The sequence below is a fragment of the Zea mays genome, chromosome 4 (assembly GCF_902167145.1).
Source record: "Zea mays cultivar B73 chromosome 4, Zm-B73-REFERENCE-NAM-5.0, whole genome shotgun sequence".
In the NCBI taxonomy this organism is placed as follows: Eukaryota; Viridiplantae; Streptophyta; class Magnoliopsida; order Poales; family Poaceae; genus Zea; species Zea mays.
The window spans coordinates 21,270,950-21,283,359 of record NC_050099.1 but is presented as its reverse complement, the minus strand read 5'-3'; the positions used below and the strand labels follow the sequence as shown (position 1 = coordinate 21,283,359).

Below are 12,410 nucleotides of genomic sequence, written 5' to 3'. Positions count from 1 at the left end.
CACTTGGATCACTGAATTTAGAAAACCGTAAAAACGGGTTGTCTATCTTAGTTTATATAAAATCGTCCAAAACCGGCTTTCTGTTAACTGGATGTCAATGTGGTGTGCAACGTTGGAGCATAATAATCAAAGTTCGACTCAAGTGACTCTAACGTGACACGCTCTGCTGGTTTGGAATGGTTTTGTGGAGCCGACTAAGAGTTTAGTGACTGACATGCCAAGTTTGAGAACTGCTGATATTGGAGCACAATAATCAAAGTTTGACTCAAGTGACTCTACCATGACACGCTATGTTCCCGTTTGAGCATACTCGGTTTAGAACGGTTTTGCATGAGCCGGCTAAGGCCTTGTTCGTTTCTGTCGGATTGCACCCGGAATCGTTCCAGTTAATCAAAGTTTATATAAATTAGAGAAACAATCCGGTTAGGAATCGTTCTGACCCACCAATCCGACACAAACGAACAAGGCCTAAATTAGAGTTCAGTGATTGACATGCCAAGTTTGAAAACTGCTGCTGTATTTTATTCTTTTAAAAAGAATATTTTTAGAAAGGTCCTCCCACCTTCATTTTTAGGTATTAATTGCACGGTTGCATTGATATGTTCCCATAAAAATTAGTGAATCAGCTAATGCATTATAGATACCCCGTGAGAAATGAGATTAAACATATTTCAAATTTTCAATTCAACAAAATCGCCTTTTGTTGAATAGCCTATGCGAAATCAAACTATGGCTGTACCACGAAAGCACCTATACAAAAAAGAACGAGCTTCATAAAGTTTGAGCATAAAGTTTGTGCCAAAAAAATGGAGGCAAGCATAAGGTTGGTGCCAGTGCGGGCGGGAGTGGGAGCGAGAGTGAGAGGGGGGTTTCAGGCGGGAGTGCGGTGGGAGGAAGCCGGCGGGCAACACTGCCATCGTCCGACGAGAGCGGGCGATATCGTCCTAGTCTCGCCTGTGCTGGAGCGTGCTCCGGGCTAGAGGCGGGCGACACACTGATGTGGATGAGCGAGGGGCGAGAGTAACGAGCGAGAGCTAGGTGGCGACTTCTGTTTGGTCCACGTGTGGTAGCCCTTGCAGCTTCCAATTTTGACCATTTGGAGTCCAAAAATAAAAAACGCAAAGAAAACATAAATTTTATCTCCAATCCCTCTATAAATACCCCTACTCGGGTGGAGCTCATTCCCCCCACACACCATTTCATCTCGTTTCTCTCCTCCAAACTCCCCTCTCTTCACACAATGTTGGGTTGGTCCCTAGATTTGAACATCTTCATGGATCTCTTGTTGTCTGATAGGTCACAAACCCCTACGTTTAATGAGTCTTCTCCACTGCATCGTCGCTTTGATGTTTCAGCTTGAATCCCCCGTGCAATATTCTCGATTGCGTCACCACCATACTCTTATCCCTATCATTTGTATCCATATCCACCGCCTTCATATGGCCAACCTCCAACTTCCTAAGCTGGATTTCAAGCTTCTTTCCCGATACGTCTGTATGCCCCTCCACCTGCTATGGATGGAAGTCAAGCTTCTTTCCAGGTACTTGTGTACACCCCTCCTCTATATACCCCACCTCTGTATGGAGCACCTCCTCCAATTTCACCTGTCTCTGTTGGATCTAAAAACCAAGCCGAGAAAAATCATGTGTCGAAGGAAATTCATACAAAAAGGCGAGATTGGACGACTGTCAACGAGTAAAAGCTAATGAATGAATCATTTCTTGTTTTTAATGCTTGGATTATACATTCTAATGATCCCATCTCCGGCAACAATAATACTGGATATTTTTTAAGGCCAAATAGCAGCAACATATATCTCCACCTCCGACCCTTGCTGTCATCGAACCGCCAAGCAACTTAAAGGTTATTTGGGCACCTACAACTGGGAGGTGACCAATTTCAATCGGTACTACCTCCAAGAAGAAAGGTTGTGTCAGAACGGAGCAAACGATGCAATGGTCATAGAGGCAGCAACGACGAGGTTTGAGGATAAAATAGGGCATCCATTCAAGCATCATCACTGGTGGCAAGTTATTCACCAGGAGTCCAAGTGGTCAGCAAAGCATGGTCCTGGTATTGGATCTCATGGGACTGGGAATAAAAGAACCCGACTCGGAGTCTCTAATGAATATAGTTCTAAAGACACCGAGGAGGAAGTACCCCAACCAGTTGGACATGATAGGGCAAAGACGACGACTGCGCGAAAGACGAAGGCAAAGGAGAAAGGGAAGGAAACCACGAATAGCGAGTTAACAAGTGAAGCATTTAAAATGAACTTAGGGGTGGATTAGTTAAGGCCAAGCTTTTGAAGCAATGGAATATTCTAAAGGGTCGATCAACCCAGGATATGAACCTAGCTGAAAGACATACACATGCCAAGGCTATAAAGATGATCAAAAATGAACTTGGTCTGGTCAACGACGAAAAAGAGAAACAAAAAACATAATGAAAAGAGGAAGATGAGGATGAGATCTAGGACTACAATTAGATTTATGTTATTTTTTAATTAGCATATAGTTTTATTTTAATTATCATACCCTTTGTAATTTTTACTTTAATAAAAATATCATGTTATGTGGTTTCTGAGCATTAAAATAAATTCACGTAAATTACTTAATTCTGAAATAGAAAAGTTAATGTGACTATATGCCGAAGCTATATCCCGCTGCGAGTTGTGCAGTTGTGCACTAAAACAGTAAGGACAAGAGTGGAGTCAATAGCTGACATGCCAGGGACGAAAGACAAAGGGTGCACTGGCACCAGCCTAACCGGGGCCTTTATACACCGGATGGTACCATATTGCGCAAAGGTTTCTCACTTTTGTCACTGCCACCTACACAACCCGCACAACTTCACTCTTCAATGAGGAAAACTATTGACATACATATTGTTTTCTCCTCAAAACCATATATGACCAGACCTATTCAAAATCTGGTTCAATGCTCTCCCTGAATACCACCAGATACCACACCTCAGCATGTCAACCGCTCCAGTTTGAGCCATCAATTAATACATTCCTTGAATATAGTTGTATCTGGATTTCTCTGATGACCATTCCAAGTGTTCAAAATGCTTCCGAGCAGTAATCCCTAGTTGATCAGTTAAATCGTCAGCTCTTCTATTTGGCTGGATGGGTCAGTCTGATTAGAGGCTCTTGCTTCTTCCATTTCTTCTTCGCTCTGGAACTGGCTTTCCAGAACGTCATTTATGTTATCAGGGGGACACCGGTCTGCATGGTTCTTGGCATCCGTCTGGCAGAAGCACTCAGGCCATGAGTTCGTGTAGAAAGACTCTGGATGGACGCGCTTGTGGGGGGCACCAAAATGGGTGTTGGACATCACCCTCCTGATTCTCTCAAAGCCAATGTGGCGGCCTTCCATCCTGTCGATGAGTATCGGGGCAAGAGCCTTTCTGTTCGGCGTGATTGTGGTCCGGAAACCGTAGTACATACGGTGGCCCATGAGGTTGTTTGCAAAGTTGCTTGGGCCATCATATGTGGGCATGAAAATGTCAGACAGGAGGCAAACCATGTAGTCAACTGCTGATCCTGCTAGCCCTTGGGTATTCTCTTCCAGCTTTCCAGGTCCAACTGTGCTGTGGTTCTCTAAGCGTGGAAACATGGTCTTGAATGGCTTCATGAAACGTTTCCCTCCAAAGAGCTCGCCAGAGGCAAGGTAAATGCGTGTTCTATTGTCAAATCCCATGGCACGTAGAATAAAACCTACCTGCCACAACGGAACAAATAGAATATTAGATTACTTCAGTAGTTCAGCTAATGAGAAGTCTTTCCAAAATTCTTTCTAGATTTTCCTACTACATATATATGTTTCAAGTTTTCTCCTATTATTTTTATATCAATCAAAAGGATTCATGTAGTGCTACGAGTACAGAATGGTATATGATGTTCAGGTAACCATGGAAATTAATACAGCATTAACTTCTGATTACACACAGTTCCAATCATGCTCAAGGAATATCTAGATCTATGCTTGTAAGGAGATTCAGTACCTCTTCTGGAGTTAAAGGGCACTTTCCTTTGAGCCTGATTTTCATGGGGATAAGTTCCTTTTCTGCAAAATGTTCTTCCCTGTACTTCCACAGAATTTTTTGCTCTTGAGGTTTGAATATGTCAAAGCACCTGCAATTTTCATTTTGGAAGATTAGTAAAAATTACACAGCAAGTAATATCCATTGTGCATATGACAAAAGTAGCTGGAATTAATGAAAAAAGAGTAGTTTTCTAACAATGTAGTATAAAGACTGAAAATGGCAAGAATGCTTAATGACAATGGGTTTGCATTTGTTGATAAATTTTTCATAATGATTCAATAAACACAAAAAATAAGCAGGGATGTGTCATTCAGCATCAAGTGATAATTTTACAATAGTATAGTCAAAGCCCTACCCTGCAAATGCAAGCATATCCAACTCAAATCGAAGATGAATTGACATGAAATGGCCTTCTGAGCGGAGCTTGTTCACTATCTCACTGCTTGTTTTCATGATATTTGGCTTGAATCGTAGTGCATGGTAATTCACTCTGCATCTCAATCTCTGGAGCTCTGGATTATCAATATCTTCTGCCAAACGGTGTGAAAATGGACTTAAATATATAGCTCCATACTTCTTCATCGTCTCCAAAGCATCAGTTGCATACCAAGATACCGGTGCATCTCTTGGTGGCCGAAGCTGTGAGGACAAATAATTGCCCCATGACCATGAGTACAGTATGCCCCTAAAACTTGAGTTTTCGATGATAGAAAAAAACGAATTTAACATAACCATATATAGTGTCCTTTAAATTTATTCACCTGCTGGCCTTTGAGCTTCTTGGTCTTTCCATTTGTAGTGATTTCAGGAATGCTCATAACAATTCGGACGTCATATTTCAGTGTCTTGATGAAGTGGGGAACATCATAAATACCTACAAAGCCACTGGGTGTATATAAATGCAGAAAATAAGTAAACGCCAACAACAGATAATCATGCGATCATTCAACATAAACAAAGATGGCCACAAAGGTAGTTAAACAACATCTTCGTTATGGCATTTCCCAATTATGAAAATAAATATTTCTAAGAGATAAAAAGTAAATGCAGCACATGCTGCCCCTAAAATATCATATAATATGAATTAGTCCAACTCTGGACAGTTATAATCTTAGACAGTAACATCTTCATGACGGTTCCCTAGACATGAAAGGATTTCTAACGAACCCATGCAGATACATCGCATGCTGCTCCTACAAGATGTCATAATCTGATAATGTGTGCATTGTTGACCATGCATGCTTTCAATTAGTAATACATTTTCTTTACATCTTAAGCTAAAAAATTATCAATGTATTACGATTTATGAGCAAAGTTGCAGGCTGGGTAGTTTCTCATGTCCTACATTGCAGTCCCCAGTCAAGAGGCTTATATAGTCTAGTTTATAGGCACAGAAAACCCTGAAAATGCTGAAATAAGCTGATCCAGGGCATCTTATAGGATTAAGCTTGGGAAACCTAGATTATATAAGCTGGATTATAAGTTGGTCTTTTTGTTGACCACATGAGTTTATACAAATTGGGTTATAAAGCTGAAACAGATGAAGTTTAAACAAACAAATTTTAAATGCAAAACTCACTCTAGAGTCCTAGTACTAGTACACAAAGCTAATATTTCAAAACAAGTCCTAACACTACAAAACACTCAACATCAACATAGCCTTTTAGTCCCAAGCAAGTTGGGGTAGGCTAAGTTGAAACCCAACAAGTCACCAAAAAGAGAGAGAGAAAGGGGAGGGGAAAAGCTTTTGAGAGAACCAAAAGGGAAAAGGACTAATCACGGTTTGGGCACATAGATAGCTTCTTTCCAAGCACTTCTATCCAAACACAACTCCTTTGGGATATTCCATTCATTGAAGTCCCTATTTGATAGCCTCCTCCTATGTCATGTTTGGCCGCCCACTACCTCTCTTCGCATTATTGTCCCGTTTTATGATGCCTCTGTGCACCGATGCCTCTAGGGGTCTCTGGTGAATATGCCCAAACCATCTCAACCGGTGTTGAATAAGCTTCTCTTCAATTGGCGCTACTCCTAGCCGATCGTGTATGTCATCGTTTCTCACTCGGTCGAATCTTGTGTGCCCACATATCCAACGCAACATATGCATCTCTGCGACACTTAGTTGTTGGATATGTCGTCTCTTAGTAGGCCAACACTCAGCCCCATATAACATAGCAGGCCTAATCGTCGTCCTGTATAACTTGTCTTTCGGCTTTTGTGGCACTCTCTTGTCACATAAGACTCCTGATGCTTGACGCCATTTCATCCACCCCGCTTTGATCCTATGACTAACATCTTCATCAATATCACCATCTCTCTGTAGCATCGATCCCAAATAAAGGAAGATGTCCTTCTTGGGTACTACATGGCCTCCCAGGCTTATATCTTCATCCTCACTAATTGTAGTACCAAAGTCACATCTCATATAATTGATTTCAGTCCTACTAATTCTAAAACCTTATGACTCTAGGGTCTGACGCCATAACTCTAACTTTCTATTTACTCCTTCCCGACTTTCATCTACTAAAACTACATCGTCAGCGAAAAGCATACACCAAGGGATATCTCCTTGTATATCCCTTGTGACCTCATCTATCACTAAGGCAAATAGATAAGGGTTCAAAGCTAAACCTTGATGTAGTCCTATGTTAATCGGGAAAACATTTATATCACCATCAGTTATTCGAACGCTAGTCACAACCTTGTTATACATGTCCTTGATGAGCTTAACATACTTTGTTGGGACTTTATACTTGTCCAATGCCCACCACATGATATTCCTAAGTATTTTATCATAGGCCTTTTCCAAGTCAATAGAAACTATGTGCGAGTCCTTCTGCTCCTTATATTGCTCCATGACTTGTCTTATTAAGAAAATTGCTTCCATGATTGACCTTCTGAGCATGAATCCAAATTGGTTCATGGTGATATGCGACATTCCTCTCAGGCGATGCTCAATAACTCTTTCCCATAGCTTCATAGTGTGGGTCATGAGCTTAATCCCTCGAGAGTTGGAACAACTTTGAATATCTCCCTTGTTCTTGAAGATTGGTACTAATGTACTCCTCCACTCATCGGCCATCTTATTTGATCAAAAAATATGGTTGAACAACTTGGTTAGCCAAACTATAGCAATATCCCCAAGACATTTCCACACCTCTATTGGGATACCATCCGGGCCCATCATCTTGCACACTTTCATCCTCTTTAAGGCTTCTTTGACCTCTAACTCTTGGATCCTGCGTACAAAGCATCTATTTAAATCATCAAAGGAGTCATCCAACTGAGTGTCCATAGTCTCATTCTCACCATTGAAAAGATTGTCAAAATACCTGCGCCGCCTCTGTTTGATGTCTTGTCCTTTCACCACGAGTTGATCCATCTCATCCTTAATGCATTTAACTTGGTTGAGGTTTCTCGTCTTCCTTTCCCGAATCTTAGCCATATTATAGACATCCTTCTCTCCTTATTTTGTACTTAGTCTTCAGTAAAGATCATCATAGGCTCGACCCTTTGCCTCACTCACAGCTCGTTTTGCAATCTTCTTTGCCACCTTATACCTCTCTATGTTGACTACGCTCCTGCATGAAACAAGCTCTTGTAACATTCTTTCTTCTCCTTTATTGCCTTTTGAACGTCCTCGGTCCACCACCAAGTATCTTTAGGTTCACCTCTGCTCCCTTTGTTCACTCCAAACACCTCTGATGCCACCTTCCTAATACAAGTTGCCATCTTCACCCACATGTTGTTTGCATCTTCTTCTGCGGACCAAGCACCCTCCACAATAACTCTTTCCTTAAAAACTTTGAATGTCTCCCCTTTGAGTTTCCACCACTTCATCCTCGCAAATTTGACTTGTTTAGACCTATGGGTACGGATCCGAAAACGGAAGTCAGCCACCACAAGTTTACGTTGGGGCACAACACTCTCTCCAAGTATCACCTTACAATCCAAACATGCTTGTTTATCTTCTCTCCTTGTGAGAACGAAGTCGATCTGGCTCAAACGATGGCCACTGCTAAAAGTCACCAAATGAGACTCTTTCTGAAGAAAGTGTTGGCTATCACTAGGTTGAAGGCTATAGCAAAGTACAAAACATTCTCTCCATCTTGATTCCTACTACCATACCCGAAACCTCCATGAGCTAGCTTATAACCTGCATTTGTTGAACCTACATGACCATTGAGATCTCCTCCTATGAAAAGCTAACCATGTCATCTAAGTCTTCCCAGAACTTCCTCTTCTCGCTCTCACTGAGACCAACCTGAGGGGCATTATATCTAATCACTTGACCAAAACTTATAGAACATTAATCAGCATGTCCAACTACACGGAACACTTGGATTAGATTGACTATCTAATGGTAGCCCCACATAACAGGCAAAAGCAATCAATTAGTCCAACTTAGAGTATTTAGAGAAAAACACAACAGATAGGTGATTGAATCAACACAAGAATGTTACTTCCATTTGCCGCAAAAAATAGTGTGCGGGCAACTGCCAAAACAGATTGAAGGATCCACAAAAAGAACAAAGTTTGTGGTAAGACATGCACAAGATAAACCATTTTAGAAAAATATATACCTTTCATCATGCCAGAATGAATTTGTGTCTAATTCTGGCAGCACCAGTGTAGCATTCATGATCCGTGCAGCAACAACAGCATTACATATCTACAGAATCAAAACAGCAGTGATCTCAAATGCCTTAGCAATGTTACCATGAATATAAAAATTGCACGATGAATCATGCCGCCTTAGAGATAAGTTTCTTGTCTTAATCATACTGCACTACGTTGTTGGTTCAAGCCACCATTGCACCGGACGCGCAAGTAGCCATTGCTCTCAGATTCAGTTGGTGGGGCTGCAAGCAGAGAGATACCATGTCAGTATATCCATTTACAGATGGTATGCAACTGGACAGTAACTGCCGGTAGGATACAGTGACAAACTTACGAGGCCAGTAGGTGCGTGGTGCAGAAGATGCTCTCCAACCATTTGAATCTGCAGTTCTCCACAACTTATTTACATCAACATCCTTGAGTAGTAGCAGTGATGTCAGTACAAAAAATAACTGATAGAAAATCCAAGTAGTGAATATACATTTAATTTCGGTACTACAGTCCAATTCCACACATTCAACAAAGCTTACGTCAGATGAATTTTAATTGAAAAGGAACTGAAGTGCCAAAAATCTCAGTGTATGAAAATAGGCCATTTATCTATTACATTATTCCCGATCTGTTGAGTATAATATTTTTAATGTGACACTACTTAGGGAGTCTTTTGCCATCATGTTCTGGCCGAAGTATAACTAACCATTTCCACAGAGAAGGCGATCCACCCTTACCAACTAAAATGCATGTGCTTTCTGCACAACTTCATCATGCCAAATCACATTAAGTACTAAATGCATTGCAGTTTTAGGTCCCATGCCTCATTATTTTATAAGAAATTTAATCTATGAAAACAACCAGCTGAAATGTCCTCATCCGAATATCGATCAAGGTTTACACAATATTGCCCATGTTTTGTGCAGCGCCTAGAGAAATGCACAATTTGCACTGAAACCGCCAACTTGTTCTAGTTTACTGCAGCAAATACATTGTTTGATATATTTAAAAACAAGACTTAGACAAAATTATTAACAATACGCTGTCTACAAATTAATGCAACTTCCATCTGATTTGATCTTCACTAGGGATGCAGATTTGTTGTGTCCAATGTGCTAATCTGCATTCATTAATGAGGCTCCAAGCAGCTTCCAAACACAATGTAGCATGCATCTAACTTAACCAGTGTAAAGAGCTCCCAAATTGCTTACGAGCAAACAGGAACGGGACAACCACATCAACGCCTTCCCTGCCTTCACTCCCACGCCAGGCAGTGCATACAGCAGACGGGAAACGGAGAGGTACAAACCAGAAAGCAGGCGCGGGCGAGGCGAGCGCACCTGGACCCTGTAAGAGGCGCCCAACAGGCCGACCGAAGAGGAGGAGAAGAGGCACACGGTGCCGACCACCAGCGCCGCCACTGCCACCCAAAGCCGCGCCGGCCCGCGCCGCCGGCGCAACGATGCCTCGCTGCCCAGACCCCTGCGCGGTCCGACCAGACCATACCAAATCAAATGATCTGAAGAGAAGTCGAGAAAAAATTGGAGGAATAGCCGGTGGGAGCGAGCGAGCAGCTCACCTGCGCATCGGGATCGCGTGGCGTGTTAGGGTTTGAGCGCTGATGCCGGGACTGAGGAAGAGACAGAGTGAGGACTCAGATCTGGCTGCGAGCGGAGTAATGGAGTTGCGCGTGGGCGTGGCCCCGGGATCGCGCGGCGCGCAGATTTCCTTTTTTTTATCGAATATTTGTCGTCTTCATTTTTAAACTAAATAACGATAGATAAAAAAGAACGGGATGAATATTTTTAAACTAAATAACAATAGATAAAAAAGAACAGATTGAATATTATGGAAATCCACACGTTGGGTTTCACAAAAATAAGATAAAAGGTGTCAATTGTTAAAATAGAAAGGAAACATATCTTCTTTTTGCCATAATAGAAATATACCATCAGTTGCGTCATTATCTTTCCTTTCTTAAACCTTTTCAGTTGTTATTCACTTGACGTAGAGTGTTGCGGCGTCAATCCTTTCTCTTCTCGTGGCCTAGTTTCTCTTCCCTCTTTTCCCATTGCTGGTGAACCCTAGTCGTCGTCTCCATGTCGGATCCCGCGCCCGAGCATGCCCACGCTGGTGGTGAGGTAGTCGCGTGTCCTTGTTGCTCAGGTCTTCCAGGTACATGTTGTTGGCGTCGAAGAACTCGATGCATCGCCATGTCAAGTATTCTATAATAATATTCTCCAATCCACTAGGCTTAGGACTGCTTGAACATCATGTAGCAAACATATCTCTTTTGTAGCTGTTGTGGGAGGATTGAGTGTGCAATATGTTGTCATTTATTGTAGATCAGTAACTAACATAGTGACATTGCATTTTGTTGCAGCATAGCGTTGATTACCTTACTCATGTGAACATTAAGAACTCTCTGTGCTATGTCATACAAGAGATGAGGCGTCAAACTTCTCTCTTACACGACGTGTCAAGGTTGTGCTCCATGCCTGATAAAGTGCAAGGTCTGAAGGCAAAAAAATGTTGTGAATCATCTTGACCATATATGTAAAATGCTTGAGAAAGCTACTTTAGTTTGCCAACGAGATTTAGGCACAATCACTTCTTCGGTGGTCTTTGAGTCAATAGATCCTCGCACCAAAGAAGGTTACATTGAAGATGGTTACACTTTAGATGACTGCGCCGAAGAAGGATACAACGAAAACAATTATGATTTTGAGTCGAAGAGTTTGTGGGAAATGATTTTTTAGGCTCAAGATTTTTGGGAGAACCTTGAAGTTCCTAGCATGCCACATCATTCTGAGGATATGGGTTGGGATTTCGAAGAATGGTGGGATCGTACCATGTGAAGCATTTCAAAGTGAGAGTTGATGTTAGTTGTTGTTATTTAGTAATAACTAATGTAAGATTTGTCTAAGTCAGACTTGTTGTTAATTTAGGTGTGATTAGGTCACACTTTATGTAAGGCTTTGTAAGCAAGAACCCTTGACTTTATGTAATGTTGTTTTAGTAAGACTTCATCTATTATGTTTGTTATATTCGACTTGTCTATGAGTCTGTAATAGCATGTTGAAAATTGCAATATGTATACTTTTTGCAATACAATGTTTATGTCCACACAAACATTCAATCTGACTAGGAGCATTTGACTGAAATTGTCAACATAAGAAGGCCCTCGCCTTAGTTTTAGCATAGCACTATTCAGTTTCATTTTCAGTGACACATTTGAAACAGTAGCCCCTCGCAAATATGGCCATGCATTTTCACAAACTTGATACACATATTCAATTCACATAATGAATAGGAACATGTTTAGTTCACATACTTTATGCACATAGTAGTTCATAGATTTGATACACATAGCAGTTCACAAACTTGATACACACATTTAGTTCATAGATTTAATACACATAGTAGTTCACAGACATGATACACACATTTAGTTCACATATTTGATGCACATAGCAGTTCACTAACTTGATACACACGTTCAGTTCACAAATTTGATACACATCGAGTTCACAGACTTGACACACATTGATTTAGTTTATTGATTGGTAGATGGGATAGTAGATAGATCTGTCACTCGCCCTCCCTTGGAGGCTCTGAGCTGCACTCCTTTGATCTATTTTTTGCTTGCCTCAACCTAGGACTCTTTGTCTTTATAGATCATGTGCCTAACAAACTCCCTAAAAACTTATCTAAATAACAAATCCTATCTTATCTATGAACTCTATCCT

General features: G+C 41.3%; 1 protein-coding gene across 2 annotated transcripts; it reads right to left on the bottom strand.

Moving 5' to 3' along the window:
- Positions 1 to 2,626: 2,626 nt before the first annotated feature.
- LOC100284741 (O-fucosyltransferase -like) lies at positions 2,627 to 10,393 on the bottom strand. 2 transcript variants are annotated; one of them, NR_182110.1, is made up of 9 exons: positions 10,241 to 10,393; positions 10,002 to 10,143; positions 9,005 to 9,086; positions 8,836 to 8,912; positions 8,634 to 8,722; positions 4,812 to 4,924; positions 4,406 to 4,689; positions 4,009 to 4,138; positions 2,627 to 3,725 (listed from the first exon to the last, which is right to left on the bottom strand). NR_182110.1 is itself a non-coding variant. In NM_001157636.2 (9 exons), the coding sequence occupies exons 1-9, from the start codon at positions 10,246 to 10,248 to the stop codon at positions 3,102 to 3,104; spliced, it is 1,560 nt and encodes a 519-aa protein (NP_001151108.1). In that variant the 5' UTR covers positions 10,249 to 10,393; the 3' UTR covers positions 2,627 to 3,101. The 2 variants fall into 2 exon arrangements, 1 of the variants encoding a protein (NP_001151108.1); NM_001157636.2 differs by having other exon boundaries at positions 4,812 to 4,935.
- Between the last annotated feature and the right edge of the window lie 2,017 nt (positions 10,394 to 12,410).

Coding starts and splice junctions, on each gene's coding strand:
- LOC100284741 (NM_001157636.2), bottom strand. Junction 9,087..10,001: donor GCGCCTCTTACAGGGTCCAG/GTGCGCTCGCCT, acceptor CTACTACTCAAG/GATGTTGATGTAAATAAGTT. Junction 4,690..4,811: donor AGAAGCTCAAAGGCCAGCAG/GTGAATAAATTT, acceptor TTGTCCTCACAG/CTTCGGCCACCAAGAGATGC.